Source organism: Peromyscus leucopus, chromosome 8b (assembly GCF_004664715.2).
Source record: "Peromyscus leucopus breed LL Stock chromosome 8b, UCI_PerLeu_2.1, whole genome shotgun sequence".
Classification (NCBI taxonomy): domain Eukaryota; kingdom Metazoa; phylum Chordata; class Mammalia; order Rodentia; family Cricetidae; genus Peromyscus; species Peromyscus leucopus.
The window spans coordinates 66,688,056-66,703,385 of NC_051086.1; the positions used below are offsets into that span (position 1 = coordinate 66,688,056).

The following is a 15,330-nucleotide window of genomic DNA, read 5'->3' on the forward strand; positions in this document are numbered from 1 at the left end:
GTTCTATAGGCACTGGACATCCCTTACACCCCAGTCCCTGTCCATAGGAAACAGAAAGTACAACATTAGAAAGAATGGATAAGCATGGTGAGTGTGGCTAGAAAGGGTATGAACCAAGATAGGACCACTTGACCCATCTTGGACCAACCATCCCATCACCATGGTGACATTAGAAAAATTGAACATTTTCTCAGTTACTCGTCCATGTTGCTATAGCCCTCTACTTTCTCCTTCCTAAATATTCTTGTCATCCACCGTCAGTTCTCCTTTCTCTTGTTCCCTTTTAGACCTCTTACTGTCTTCTCTGGCCGGGATGTAAGTGTAAGCATTGCAGCTTGGATAGAGAGGTATTCTGGCAGTCAGAAGCCAAGGAATACCACGATGTCACTGTGAGAGTAGCCGCTTACAGTTCTGCTCCAGGGAAAGGTTCCCAATGTAACAACTCTGCTCAGGCAGGGGTGGGTTTCCCCAGCTAAGTTGTTACAGCTCTGCGCTGCTCTGCTTGAGAAGTGTTACAGCTCTGCTCTCCTAAGGGAAAGTTTCCCCAGTGAAAGTGTTGCAGTTCTGTTCCGCTCCCCTCTGCTCTGGCTCCAAAGAAAGTTGTCATAGCTGGGCTCCACTCCTGAGAAAACGTCACATGGTGCAACAAACCTCACTCAAGAGATTTTTGGGGCAGGAAAAATCTTCTCTCCCTAGGGTGAGAAGCAGCAGCAAACTGAACAGGGTACAGGGCTTATATAGGGCTTCTGGGGGGGTGGGGATGGAGCTTTCCAGGGTGGCTTGGGATTGATGGGGTTTTGTGGTCTGATTCTGGGGCAAGCTCGGGGGATTGGTGGGATTCTGCAGCCTGACTCTGGGGCAAGCTCAGGGATTTCAAGCCCTGGTCCTGAGGTCAAATCAGGGAGTTTTTTTCTAGTCAGGTACAGGGTGTTTTTTCCTCAGCCCTTTTCACCCCACAGTAAAGAACTGTTTCAGAGCAGAGGGGGGCCAGGCATGGTGGCACATGCTTTTGATCCCAGCAGTCAGGAGGTAAAGGCAGGTAGATCTCTGGGCATTTGAGGTCAGCCTGGTCTACATAGTGATTTCCAGAACAGCCAGAGCTACATAGTAAAGCCTTGTCTCAAAAATAAATAAATATTTTTTTATAAAAAACAAACAAAAGAAAAAATAGAGTGCAGGGGTTGAGACAGGGACTCAGATTGTAGCCCAGGTTGGCCCGGGACCCATTACGTAGCACGGGCTGCTGGCCTGACCTCTCAGCAACCACCCTGCTGCAGCCTCTCCAGTGCTGACATCATCAGCATGAGCCATCACCTAGCTTGTCATGACTCTTAAAGTGAGTCCCCTGTCCTGTTGGAGGGAACATTCTACAGTTCTGAGCGTGTCTCTTCATCAGAACACTCACTGCTTCCTGTCAGTGACAAACAGCTCCAGGTCCTAACCTTCCTTTCTAACCCCATTCCCTTGCCCCCCCCTTCCCAAAACGTCCCAGCACCTCCTTCGGCATGTGTTAGGTCTAGTCTTTCCCAACCAGCGTCTCCATCTGTTTCCCTGGGTCTCCACCTGCAGCCAGAGCAAGAATGGGCAGTTTCAGATATTCTCGGTCACATTTAGAGACCCCTCTGTCACCCACCATGTCACCCACATTACAGACTCCGGAATCACGCAGCACCATGAAGAGCTGAGTGCGTGGGCTGCATGTACGTGGTGCCTGGCGGTCACTTGCTTTCCTCCTTGCTGTGACAATACCCGACACAAGCAAGCAGCTTAAGGAAGGAAAGCGTTTTCCTGGCTCCCAGTTTGAGGGTGCAGTCCCTTGTGATGGGGAAATCTTGGTGGCAGGAGCATAAGGTCACATGGTGTCTGCACCCAGAAAACAGATCCCCTTGCTTTCTCCTTTGTATTCAGTCCCAGACTAGCCCATGGGATGGTGTCACTCATATTCAGGGTGGGTCTTCACACATCAGTTAAACCAACCTAGAAACCCTTTCACACAAACTCTCTTAGGTGTTTTTTGATCCTGTCAGTTTAACAGTTAAGATTCACACATACACACACACACACACACACACACACACACACACACACACACACACGCTTTCTTGCCCTTTACTATCAATCTAGTCAATTCCTAGCTTGGGGGAAAGATGGACAATGGGCGATAGAAATTGTCCCTGGTCTTTCCAGGGCAAACCCCAAGTACCGCCCCCTCTTTGCACTATACATCCAGCTGTCCTGGGGCTGCCTATGTGCTAGGTGAATATCTGCTGATGGAATGGATATCTTGCAGGGAAGACCTGCTTAGTTTCAGCTGAGGAACTTGCTTCAGGCCGATCTGCTACTTGCAGTTATGATGTCCGTCAGCTAGAGAGGGGCAGTGTGGCTGAAATCCACTCGCAATTGGTCAAGCCTGAGATCAGTTTCCGGTTTAGTCAGCTATGCCTGTCCACCCGGCCTCCAGTGACCATGGGCTTCCTACCACCAGGGAAAGTCAAAACTAGAAACAAACATACTCAGGAGGCAGAGGCAGAGGCAGGCAGAGCTCTGTGAGTTCCAGGCCAGCCTGGTTTATATAGTGAGTTACGGACAGAGCTACATAGAGAGACTGTGTAATAATGATTAATAATAATAATAATAATAATAATAATAATAATAATAATAAATGATTATGAGAACTACCTTTTAAAAAAAACCATAAACGACCACCTATTGAAATAACAATTGATGTTTATTAACGTTGAGTAATCCTCCTTCCGTGTTGGCAATATATGTTCGTTGATTGCTTGCACAACGGCAAGCAGGAAACTGTGTGTTGTACCCAGACACTATCTAGAGTCAGCCTCACAACCACTCTTGAGGTAGGTGCTACTTTTCCCGCTTCAGAGACGGAAAAAAAAAAAAAAAAATGGAACTTGATGGAAGCGAGGTGACTTGCTTGGAATCCTTAGCAAGGAAGCTCAGGAGGGCGGGAACTTGGCCGCAGTCCGGGAATCTGGGACTCCGAAGCCCTTTGGCAGGCAGCAGCTGGACGGCGGCATCTCCCCCAGGCATGCTGGATTCAGGCTCCCCCTCCCCGCCTGCAGGCGTGAAGACCCCTCTGTGGAAGAAGGAGGTGGAGGAGCCCGAGGCCAGCGAGGAGGAGCCGGAGGACGAGTCGTCGTCGTCGTCGTCATCGTCGGAGGTGGAGAAGCGGGACCCCGAGAGCACGGCGGAGGTCGAGGAGGACGCCCGCGATGCGGAGGAGCGCGAGGCCCTCTCGGTGTGCTACTGCCCGCTGCGCCAGGAGCCCAGCACCCAGCAGGTGGCGCTGCTGCGACGCTCGGACAGCGGCTTCTGGGGCTGGCTCAGCCCGTTCGCGCTGCTGGGTGGCCTGGCCGCCCCTGCGGACAGGTGAGAAGCAAGCACCCGGGGCCGAGCTTTAGGGAGGAGGGCCGCAGGGCTACTGAGCACTCACGTCCCCGGCCCATAGGAAGCGTGGTGCCCCGGAAGAACCGTGCGTGTTGGAGACGCGGCGGCGGCCACCGCGCCGCGGGGTTTGTGCGCGCTGCGAGATCCTTTTCTGCAAGAAATGCAAGAGCCTGCATAGCTACCCGGCCTACATAGAGCACTGTATTCTGGAGCACCCTGACCCAAGTAAGGCGGAGGCCGCCGGGAGCTCTGAGTGCATCCAGTCCCAGCCTCTGCACCCGCAAAGCTCCAAACTCTTCTATCTCTAGTGCGTTCCACAGAGCTGTCCTTTCAAACTGCCATCCTTGGCGCCTCCTTCCGGTGAAAAGGCCCACTGTCGGTTCACACCTGTTGTCTCGCCGAACTACAGCAGAACCTAGGCACTACTCCCTAGACAGTACCCAACATCTGCAGCTCTCCTGACCCACGCCTCCAATACAGCCTCACCTGCATTTTTTCCATGTCTTTCTGGCCAGGCGAACAGAGGCATCGCCTGGAGAAAAACAGCCTCGGGGTTCCCTCTGTCCTTTAAGACATTACGTCTTTCCCTCTAATCCCTCAATAAAGTCTCAAATCAGAGTCGCCTGAAGTGGAGTGGGGTGATAAAGATGGGACCCTCCTTTCTCTCTCCTGATTTCAACCCAGAAAGCAGGGGATAGCAGGGAGGTTCCTCCATGGTCTCCCCAGGACAGGGCAGTACAAAGCACTTGCATCTAAGGGCAGTCAAAGGCCATTCTGTCCACGGCACAGAGAAGAAAGGAGGGCACGGGGCCAGCAATGCCTCTGGGGAACTATGGGCTGCTCCCCTGCCAAATCGTTCTCCCCTCCCTGAGAGCTGGCTCTCGGTGGTCAGTGTGTGTGAGTGTGAGTGTGTGTGTGTGTGTGTGTGTGTGTGTGTGTGTGTGTGTGTGTGTGCAGAGGCATTGGTAGGTGGAGGGGGAGGCAGGGTGGGATGGAGATCCAGATGCTAAAATTAATACCGAGACTGGCTCGGACAAAAGGGGAAAGCTGGGGAGCTGGTTCCTTCTCCAGGAATCCCAGCTATTCTTGGCTAGACAGCATGAGCTTCGGAATGCTGCTGCGTGTGTGGCCTGGAGAATGGGGCCATTGAGGAGCAAACGGGCCTCACCCAACCTGCAGAGCGCTATGGAGGCTGCATTCCCAGTGCCTGCAATGGTCAGACCCCGAAAGGGTCCTCTGCCAACTTCCTGCTGCACAAGAGACGTCCATCTGGAAGGCAAACTGGTGAAGACGGTCTGCTCCTTGAAGAGAGGTGCACCCCCTCTCTCCACGACAACCATACGCAGGTGGTTGTCCCTTAGTTGGATGTAAGAGCATGGGTCCCCGTGTCTCAAGCACCCCACACTCATCTGCTTCTACTGAGGCTGCCCAAGGAAGGCTGCTACACCTCTGGGCTGACCAGCTTGGGGTACTTCTTCATCACCCCAGACAAGAAGCCAGGCCTAAGAGGACCACATTCCCTTCTGCTCTGCCTCTTGATCCAGCAAAGGGCCCCTGACAGTGGAGAGGAGCCTTCACCACATCCAAACTTGCTGGGCGTGGGAGGTAGGGTGAAGTCTCTGATGGAATAATACGCGATTTCCCAGGAACTGAGCCTGAAAGGCATAGATAGAAAGGGAGGTCCTGCAGAGTGGTCCTCACCCCCCTCACCCCCAGTTGAGTTTTGCATCTTCTCTGGTGGGACTCAGCACTACGGGCATGGGACTGCACCTTCATCAGAACAGAATCCCCTCAGGAGTGGGAAGGAAGGAGGTCCTTGAGGGAAAGGGCTATGGGAACCCTGTTTTTGTTTCTCCTTCGACCACGGTGGTGGGGGGGGGGGAATAAATGCAGATTTCCTGCTGAAGCCAGTGCTACCGGGAAGTTCCTGCGAGGTTCAAGGCTTCCTAGACAGGCCTCGCCCCTCGGGCGGGGGCAACCACTGTTCATTCAGTATGGGGCGCCTTCAGAACAGGGCACCTCCTGAGTTGGCATTCCAACAGCCCATCCAGGGCAGCTCTGTGGCCCAGCGGCCGGAGCTGGTCACCCGCAGTTTGGCTTGATCCAGGTGCCAGTAGTGGTCATCTCTGAAGAAGACGACGGAGCCATCCGGCCTTGGTAGGGCGCCACTGACCTCCTCAGGGACCCCCGCCCAGTCCCTCAGGCTGCGAGGATAGTAGGGCTCCACTTGCTTCCCGCCTCGAGCCAGCACGTAGTAGCGGGCGCCCTTGAAGAGGACAAGGCGGCGCAGAGGCGGGAAGAAGAGAGCTGCGTCCGGGTGTCTGGGCAGACCTCCAGCCCGGCACAGTTGTGAGTTACCCCACACAGACTTCATGCCCTGGAACCTCCAACATCGACTCCCTGTGGGGCATTGAGAGAGCCAGGGTGAGCTGGAGGCGCTCACTCATCGGCCTCCCCACCCCATCTCTGTCCCCTTAGTTCCTTTCTTGGAGCCCAAGACAGTTAGTTCCCCTGAGAGCCAGTCCCAAGTGTGGCTAAGAACTAGGAGTACACCTTGGAGGGGAACCTGTTATGGTCTAGACTCCCAGCAGGTGCCAGTAGAGAGCAGGACGCTGAATGAACCTATTTATCCCAGGCTGGGGAGGGTAGGAGGGTGTTGGGGAGGGGTGTGGAGGCAGGATTCCCTGCCTCGGTGTGGAATGGGAGACTGAGAAGGCTTCAAGTCTTCATCACTCCCTGATTACTACTAATTCCTCGAGGGCAAAGGTGTTTGTTTTGTCGACCACTGTGTCTCCAGTCCCCTCCTCTCCCTGTGCCTAGGACACAACGTACTCAGCACTGTTTGAAGGAATGCTGCTAAATACAATATTACCACAGGTCCAGATGTGTGCTGTCCACCCTTCAGCCAATGTCTTTTATCTGACTTCTTCATCACACCTGAGTGTTACTTTCCCTATGCAAGGAATGCAAGTTCCAAAAGCTAAGTGGCATGCCAACCACACACGGCCAGGCTGCAGGGCAGACACCTCCAGACTTTCTGCTGACCTGAGGACTGGAGATCAGTCCTCCCCCTACAGGTTTCTACACGGGACAACCTGGACACTTGCTGCTCCCAACTCCAACTTTCCTGGGCCACAGGTTCAACAATGAGTTCCACCAGGGACTCATTGTTGGGGAGCACTTCCATCTCAATCTCAGCTGACTCGGGGCTGATACCTTTAAAGAAGTAGAAGTCTCCATCTTCCAGCGACACTGCAGCAGCCTCGATATTGGGAGGCAGCCCAGGCCACCTTTTCTGTAGGGGACGGGGCTCTGAAACATTGCCATCAGCTGCGACTTCCCAGAAGTGGCTTCCTTTGAAGACGTACAGTCGCCACTGTCCATCTGTCCCGAAAGGAGATGTGAGGAAAAGGCCATTGGCCTCCTGCTGACTTTGGGGGAGGGTGCTGCTCTAGACCCGGTTTTCTAGACAAGCTGAAGGTGGGGCGCACAATGGGGGTTGAGGGAAGCAGCAGTTCTATGCTGGGCCTGAGCTTGGACCCCGCCCCCATCACCCCCAACTCCACCCCGGAAAGCACGTGATTCCGGATATTTATATTCTTGATACCTCCATTCCCCACACTATGTAATTCAGCTCTGGGACCCCTAGAGATGTGGAGGAGGGGAAAAAGACACCAGGCATGGCTGGGACCATCTTACCTACAGTGATGGCATCAAAGGAAGAGTAGCAGTATTTAGGACCTCTGATTTCGGGGCGTATCCTCTGGGAGTTGCGAGGGTTCCAAGCCTCAAAGTCAGTGAATAGCTTTCCAGGGAGCTGGGTGGCCACTGAGCGTCCCAGAGGCTTCCCTTAAAATCCAAGAAGAGAGATAGCAGACGTTGGTGGGCGTAAATGGAGGGCTCAAGGCCCTTCCCTCTACTCTGCCCAGGATCTGAGACCCTAGGAAGGAGAGGGGAGGGGCAAGTGCAGCTCTGATTGTTTGGTTTTAACCAAGAGCACACTAACCCAGGAATCTTCTCTCCCACCCAACAGCCCAGGAAAAAAGATAACGTGAGATTGGGAGACCAAACAAAGGGTTTTGAGCTAAGGGCAAAGGTTTACACTTAGGAATTCCTTGGAACTGATAGAGAACTGGGGGAAAGCAAAGTCTGCGGATATTCAGATTTCAAGGGCTCCTGGGGCTTTTTGGACAGAGAAGGATCGCAGCAAGGAAATGACGGGGACCAGGGAATCCTATTTGAGGAGCCAGAGACCGAGGACTGAAAACCCTAGGGGACAAGGGTAGAGCCAGTAGCGGGCTAGGGGCTCACCATACAGGCTCTGCACCGCTAGCACGTCGTCCCAGCTGAGCAGGGCGTCGCGGCCCAGCTTCTTGTAGTAGGGCGCCATGAGCGCGCGCGGCGCGGGCGAGTGTGCGAGACCGAGCGTGTGGCCGATTTCGTGCGCCAGCACCACGAACAGGTTGCGCCCGCGGCGGCGGCTCAGGGACCAACGCTCATCTCTGTCGAAATGCGCTTCGCCCCGGCGGGGCAGGAAGGCGTGCGCCAGGGCGCCCCCTGCGAGCGTGGCACGGAGGGTTAGAGCGAGCCGAGACCAGGGGCTCCCTCCCAGACACCGCGCTCCCACGTCGGGGCGTGTGGCTATCATCCACTAACTTTCTTCCCAGTCTGATAGATGCAGGAGTGCGGGAGGTGAGCAGATGACTAAGCGGTGGACTCAGCTAGGGGTCAAACTGCCTGGGCTCCAACACTAGATTTACCATTTGCTACCTGTGTGATCTCGGGGAGACAGCTTAATCTCTCTGTGCTGAGCTTCCTGATCTGAAAATCGGCATGGTAATGAAGAGCTTCTTCCTCAAAGCGTGTGTCACACTTGATTCTTAGAACAATGCCTAGCCTAGGCTTAGTTTTGGTTACCCCTAGAAGAGGGATGGGAAGGTTTTGTGCTGTTTCCTGACCTGGGTGCGTGGTGTGGTGTGTTCAGGAGTCGGCAAACTTAACACAATGTGCTTCTACGTGTATGCACTTTTTTTTTTTTTTTGAGTTTTTGAGCCAGGCAGTGGTGGCCCATGCCTTTAATCCCAGCACTTGGGAGGCAGAGGCAGGAGGATCTTTGTGAGTTCAAGGCCTGGTCTACATAATTCCAGGGCAACCAGGGACCCACAGAGAAACCCTGTCTCAAAAAAAAAAAAATTTTTTTTTTTTTGTCGTTTTTATGGCTGGGCATGATTGGGCACGCCTCTAACCTCCAGCACTCAGGAGGCAAAGGCAGATTGGATCTCTTTGAGTTCCAGGTCAGTCTGGTCTACAAAGGGAGTTCAAGCCAGCCCGGGCTACATGGTGAGACACTGTTTTTGTTTTGTTTTTTGTTTATTATTATTATTATTATTATTATTATTATTATTATTATTATTTAGTGTGTGTGTGTGTCAAGTGTGTCACATAGAAGACAATTTGAGGGACTTAATTTTCATTTTCTACCACGTGGGTCCCGGGGATCAAACAGTCTGCATGCAGGTTTGAGAGGGAGGCAAACACCTTCATCCACTAAGCCATCTCATGCCCACCCCACTTCTTTTCGACAGGTTCTTATTATGCTGGCTGTGTGTGTGTGTGTGTTGCAGGGGTGCTCACCTGTGAAGGCCAGAGGTTGATGTTGGGATGTCTTTCCTCAGTCACTTTTCTATCTTTAAAACTTTTTCATTATTTTATGAGAGAGTATCTCTATGTAGCCCTGCCTGTCCTGGAACTCATTGTGTAGACCAAGCTGGCCTCTGCCTGCCTCTGCCTTCCAAGTGCTGGAATTAAAGGTGTGCATCACTACACCCAGCTAAATTATTATTTTATTATGTGTATGAGTATTTTAGCTCGCATGTATGTCTGTGTACCACACGTGTGCCTGGTACCCTCAGATGCCAGAAGGGGGCGTCAGATCCCCTGAAAGTAGAGTTACAAAGTGAGCCAGCATAAGATGATGAGATCCAAACTCAGGTTCTTTGGGAGAACAGCCAGGGCTCTTAACCACTGAGCATCTCTCCAGCCTCCTACACCTCTTTTTTTTTTTCCCCCTTTGAGACAGGGCCTCTCATTGAACCTAAGGCTTGCTATTTGGCTAGATTGGCTGGCCAGTGAGCCTCCAAGATTTTCCCGTCTCCATCCCCAGTGCTGAGAATCTGAACTCAGGCCCTCACACTTGTACAACCCTGAGCCATCCCTCCAGTGTCACGGCCACCAGAGTGCTGGGGTTACAAGTGCACGCCACCACACCTGGCTGGTGTATATGGTTTTTTATACACACACATATTCCTGTGTTCCTGTCTTCTGCCAGGGTCCCTCTGTGGGCCTCTCTCCCTGCCATCACAGGAGAGAGCAAAGGAGTTAAGCTCCTCGGTGAGTCTCACAGGTGTATAGCGGTCCCCACAGACATGATTAGATAGGTGGCTTCCAGGTTCTCCCCCTCATATCTACCTACGCTGAGGCACGTGTCCCTGATAGAGGTTAGCCAACGGCACTGTGATATTGTGAACCTAGAAGGCTCCTCGAGAGTCCTTCCAGCTCTGCCATCTAGGAGCCCAGGTCGGCAGGGGCTCACAAAGGTGAAGGCAGGGCCTGTCAAATGCAGGAGGAATTCGTGTTTCCTGGATGCGCTGTCTGCTCTGCTTAACTCTTACTAGAGTGCATGAATGGCCCATCTTCAGACCCTGAAGGCCAGTGCTGAGCACAGTGGAAGATGGCTTATACCGTAGAGGAAGCCTGCAGGCTGCGGACAGATGCAAGCAGCTGTGGCTGGGATCTGTGAAGCATTTCTGTAAGTGCCAGGGCAAAGGCCTTTTGCCCTGGTTGTCTGGGGGCAAGGGGAGGAAAGGGCTGATGGTGTCCTCTGGAAATCTAATGAGAGTCTAGTATGGAGAACGATAGAAGCACTGGCCTGTCTAGAAGCAGGCAGACAGACTCTCAGAATGTTCTCCAAGAACCCAGCATACTCTAGAGTTACCAAAGTGCTTTCCACACCAAACCTCATCTGGCTGTTCTTTCAACCATGTGGTACATTTTGGGCAGAGGCTGTTGTTCCCATTTTACAGATGAGGAGATGGAGGGCCCTTGGGGCGGGGAGAGAGGGGGAGAACCTGCCTTGGCCATGGTTTCAAGAATAGAAACTCCACTGCCACCCCCAGGCTGCCCTCCTAGCACCCCCAGGTGCCCCTCTTGCTGTGTGGACAGAGGCTTTTGTGGCAGCACCTGGGCCGTCGAATGCGTTGGCTAGCCCATCATTGTGGTCCCCTTGGAAGAAGGTGAGGCGGATGTCAGCAGGGCCCGTGGCTGGGGCCTCCCAGAACTCCAGCGCTGACACATTGCTCCACAACTGGAAGGCAGCTCGTACGGCCCCTCGAACAGCTGGCTCGGGCAGGCGCTCAGGCCAGTTCACCAGGCGGTAGGACAGATGCTGTTTGTACCATTTGTTACCTGTCACCCAGAGAGGCCATGGGAGTCATACTTGCTGCTGAGGCTGGTCCCCACAGGAACAGTAGGATGGGCTGGCCCTGCCCCCAGGGAGCCCCTGATCTGATAGGGAACACTCAGTCCTTGCCTTGAGCGGCCTCCCATTTGATAGGAGGGAAGATATGTCCCTGCGGAAGGGAGCTCTCACCCTGGGCAGACTACCCTTCCCTTGGAGAGTCTCCAATCCAGTGGCCTGAGAGGCACCGTCTGATGATAGAGATACAGCTTCTGCCCAGAAAAGACCTCTTTCAAGATCAGTCTGAAGCCCTGGTCTCGGGTCTTATTTCTTTCCCACAGCCTAGAGTGAGGCCTCTTGCTGACAGTCACTGGAGGCCCATCCTCAGCGTCCAGATGGAGAGTCAGTTGGGGCCACTGAGGTCACAGCTGTGCCTGCCCCAAGGCGCTCCCTCTACCCTCATGGTCTCCTGTCCCCTCCCAGAGACTCTGCAATTGCCAGAACCTAGGGCCTGTGGCTGGCCAACAACCAAAATAACCATATATTTGAGGTCTTTCCCTGCCCCCCTTAGGGACTCTGAGACCTCGGAGGAATTGAAGACAAGTAAGAACAAAGGGTGTGTTTTGTCACAGGCCCAGGAAAAGTTTTCCATCTCTTCTTACTTAAGCGTCTTTCCCTTTGCCCCAAACCTCAGTTTCTCCCTGAGGGCTGGGACTCTGGTCTCTGCCACAGCCCCAGGTCATTCATTATACTGGACCCATCTGCAGTCTGCCATCAGCCAGGAACAGAGAAGCCAGAAAGTCTGGCTTCTGAGTTTGTCAGGGACGGCCTCCGAGCCCTGTCGCTCAGAGACTAAAAATCCCAAATGGAAGCCCCAGAGCTCACAGGCAAGATTCCCCAGGCCCAGACTTGGATGACTGTGTGACCCAGGGGAAGGCGCCTGCCCACAGCTGCAGAGTGCGAGGGGAGCCGAGCTGGGGCCCGACCCCTGGCCCAGTGCCCCTACAGTCCACAGAGAGAAGCAGCTCTCTCTGCAGAGATGCCAGGCCTATAAAGCTGCCTAAACACTACTGGATCGGGTCAAAGCTTAGCAAGGGCCGAGGTTCCCCCTCCCCCCTCCCCGCTCCGCGATGGGAGGGAGGTTTATTCTGGCCCTCTCCACCCATGAAAGTGGGGGTGGGGTGTGCCCCGCTCCATTCAAGGCAATGCATCTCCTTGGGCTTGTTTGGCCTGGCAGCCACCCAGCCAGCCGCTGCCTCTGAGCCAGTGACCAGTCCTCGGGGAGTGAAGAGGGAATTATTTTGAGGGAGGGAGGGAGAAAGGGAAGGTGGAGGCAAGGCTGGGGGTCCAGAGGTGTCCACCCAGGACAGTTCGTTCTTTCCCAAGAACACTATGCTGCTTCCTGTAAGCCTTCACAGGGCACAGAGCAGCGTGCACTGGGCTCTCCCACATCCTATTGTGAGTGGCCGAATCTCGGACTCTTCCCGACCGCCATCACCAAACCTTTAACCCTCTAGCAAATGGTAAGGGGTGGCTCCTTCTGCAGTTATGGCCTGTCAGGCAGGAAAGAAGGAGGGTGGTAGTCATTTTAGTAGCCAGTGAAGGTAATAGGTTCTCAAGAAAAAATTCCTCTGTGAAGTGGGGTGAGGTGGTGTGGGGAAAGGGTCGAGAGGGTGAATAGGAACAGGAATTGAGAAGAAAAAAAAGTTCTTTCCTTGGGAGGGACCAGGAAGGAAGGAACTGCCTGTCTGTGTGGGTAGGGGCAGCACTAGCCTGCTCTCCTGTCCTCTTCTACCTTGGCTCCCCAGGAGAAGGCTGGCTGTTTCAGGCCCCAGCATGCAGTAGTGCCCTCTATGCCCTCTCTCCAGGGTCCCAATGGGAAGAGGGAAGAGAAGACGCTAAGGAGGACAGGGACAGGAAAGCTAGAAGCTGGGTTAGAAGGACTGTGGAGTCCTGACTCCCAGCAGGGCACTGATGATAGGAAAGGGTATAGGGCTGAAATTGTGGTTCTGCACATGCAAGCTCTCGGGAATTGTGGAATCTCTCCAAGCCTCAGTTTCCCCCTCTGTACAGTGGGGTTAATAAGGCTTACCTTTTAGAATAGCATTGTGAAGCTGCCTGAAATGTGGTGGGGGCTTAGAACATGCACATTGAGCTTTGATTTCCTTTTTCAACTCAGATGCACGCCCCGCTCCCCAACCTCCCAACTCTGTGAAGGGACAGGGGGTTAGAAATCAGCCCTGCAGGCACAGAGAGGAGCAGGTACTTGGCCTGAGGTTGGCAGATGCAGCAGATATGAATCCAGGATGCCTAGTAAAACTTAAATAAGAAAATATAAATTCAATTACCTACTGTTTATCTGAAGTTCTAATTTAACGAGGCACCCTGCGTTTATCTGGCAATCAGGTACTCAAACTGCTAGCTCTGAATGCACTCAGACCCTACCTTGGGGCAGGAGAAGATGGGATGCAGCCAGAAGGAAGCATCCCCAGCGCTCAGGCTCAAGTGCTTCTGGGCTTGCTCACTTCCTACAGCATTCTCACAGGCCCCTTGCACTCCACAGTCCTGGATGGCTCTCCTCTGCAACCTAGGCAGTCCTGACTCGTCCATGAAGGAGGATAAGGGATCAGAACCAAGTGACATAACTTGGTCATGACAGTCGATACTTGAACCCAGTGCCTCGGGCTCTGGGATAGTGTTCTCTCTGTTCTGGCCTGTTGTGAACATGTACCTCCCCTTTCCCACTTCACTCTTCCTCTCTGCTGCCCAGAAACACAATGGGATGTACAGCATGTTGACACCACGGACATCTTGACCCCAGTGCCAGGACCCCAGAACTGACTGGATGAATATGGTCATTCAGAATAGGGCAGCCAGGGTGGGTGGACATGTAAATGCAGCAGAAATGGACTAGCATGTGCTTGGGAACAGCCACCCTGCAGCTGCCCACAATCTCCTTATACATTAACTAAGAAATGAAAACAAATTCTGTGTGTTCAATCCTGTGTACAGAGAGCGAGGTCAGTAAAAGCAGCACAATTAAAAGTGGTCACAGCCCAATGTGTGCACAGTAAAATTAATTATACTTGAAAGTCTGACAGAAAAACCTCATCTTGTGAACAACCTTGAAAGCTGCAAAAATTGATCAAAGAAAAACTGACTTCATCAAAGCAATCATGACACCACAATTTTGCATAGCAAAACTCTTATTTGTGGAAAATTGATAGAAGAATCAAATCTTCATAAACTATAGATGAGTCGCAGTGAACCTGGAATATTTGGGGGAGGGGTAGAAGAAGAGCAGAAGAAAGAAGAGGAAGAGAGAGAAGGAGGGGAGGAGGGAGAGAAGGAGGAGAGAGAAGAGGAGGGAGGCAAGGAAGAGGGAGAGGAGAAACTTTTTGATGTAGGTCAGCGGCATCACTCATGGACCTGGGTTCCAGTCCCAGCACTGGAAAGAAAGGGGCAGGAAGGTGGAAGAGGAGAGGGAAAAAGAAAACAAGGAAAATCCCAGCAGGAGAAACTATACGGTGTACAGAATGGACTGTGACGAAATGTCCAATAGAGGCGGGTCCCCTGAGACACAAAGCAGATTAGTGGTTGCCAGGGCTGGCAGCGGGGCACATGGGGAGTTAACAGATAACAGGCATGGGGTTTCTTCAGAGGACAATGAAAATGTTCTGGAAGGAGGAATTAGATTGTGGTAATGGTTGCACAATTCCACAGATATACTACACCCCTCTAAACTGGATACTTTAAATGGTAAATTGCATGGCATGTGAATTCCCTTTAAATAAAACTGTTTTTAAAAACTGTTTAAAGGCGCTATAAACAGAATAAAACTCATCAACAGATCACATCTTGGTTGAATAAGTGTTACGAAAAGAATTAATTCTTATGGAAATAACTTCAATAGAATATAAAGAGAAAAAAATGACAATTGTTTAACTGCCCTGCGTAGAAAATTGATCAGAGGATTAAGTGGGCTTGATGGGATTTAATCCGGAGAATACTTGTGCAATGAAAATTCAACAATGCAGATATAATTTAGAGTTAAATATCTGTAGTCATGATTATGATCCTTGAGCCAAAGGCTCCGCCCCTCTTCTGCCTGAGGCAAGAGAGGCTTTCTTCCAGAGTCTCCACTCATCAACTCAGCCACAGTTTTTGGCCGTGGGTTTTTCTGGGCCCCCGGGGAACCCCAGCCTAATTGGATTTCAATGCACTCACCTGGCTTTGCAAAGCGTTTCTTACGTCTCATTTTGGCCCGGTGTCCAGCAAACAGGGCACTGATCCTCTCTGCCCAAGCTGCATGACTGTCAGCGTCTGCAACCCCACAGCGCGGAAGTGCCATCTGATGCAGTGTGGCCCGGTCCAACACGCCACTGATGGGCAGCTGGGACACCCACTGGAACTCTCTGCCAGGAGGAATTGAGCGAAAGGACCGCAGAGGCGGGGGTGGGGGGGTG

At 52.6% G+C, this 15,330-nt stretch overlaps 2 protein-coding genes across 3 annotated transcripts in view; one reads left to right on the top strand and one right to left on the bottom strand.

Moving 5' to 3' along the window:
• Positions 1-4,026, top strand: C8BH17orf50 (chromosome 8b C17orf50 homolog). 2 transcript variants are annotated; one of them, XM_037200837.1, is made up of 3 exons: positions 1-87; positions 3,084-3,390; positions 3,470-4,026. In XM_037200837.1, the coding sequence occupies exons 1-3, from the start codon at positions 75-77 to the stop codon at positions 3,714-3,716; spliced, it is 567 nt and encodes a 188-aa protein (XP_037056732.1). In that variant the 5' UTR covers positions 1-74; the 3' UTR covers positions 3,717-4,026. The 2 variants fall into 2 exon arrangements, with proteins under 2 accessions (XP_037056732.1, XP_028746376.2); XM_028890543.2 differs by lacking the exon at positions 1-87 and having other exon boundaries at positions 2,881-3,390.
• Mmp28 (matrix metallopeptidase 28) overlaps positions 2,710-15,330 on the bottom strand; it is a 25,569-nt gene continuing 12,948 nt past the window's right edge. Inside the window, exons 3-8 of the mRNA XM_028890542.2 lie at positions 15,092-15,279; positions 10,648-10,872; positions 7,720-7,965; positions 7,108-7,257; positions 6,625-6,792; positions 2,710-5,808 (exon numbers count right to left, since the gene is read on the bottom strand). Coding sequence (XP_028746375.1) covers positions 5,414-5,808; positions 6,625-6,792; positions 7,108-7,257; positions 7,720-7,965; positions 10,648-10,872; positions 15,092-15,279 — 1,372 coding nt within the window. The 3' untranslated portion in view covers positions 2,710-5,413. The remainder of the gene's footprint in view (positions 5,809-6,624; positions 6,793-7,107; positions 7,258-7,719; positions 7,966-10,647; positions 10,873-15,091; positions 15,280-15,330) is intronic.

Coding starts and splice junctions, on each gene's coding strand:
- C8BH17orf50 (XM_028890543.2), top strand. CDS start 2,906: ATGGAACTTGATGGAAGCGAGGTGACTTGCTTGGAATCCTTAGCAAGG. Junction 3,391..3,469: donor CTGGCCGCCCCTGCGGACAG/GTGAGAAGCAAG, acceptor CCCGGCCCATAG/GAAGCGTGGTGCCCCGGAAG.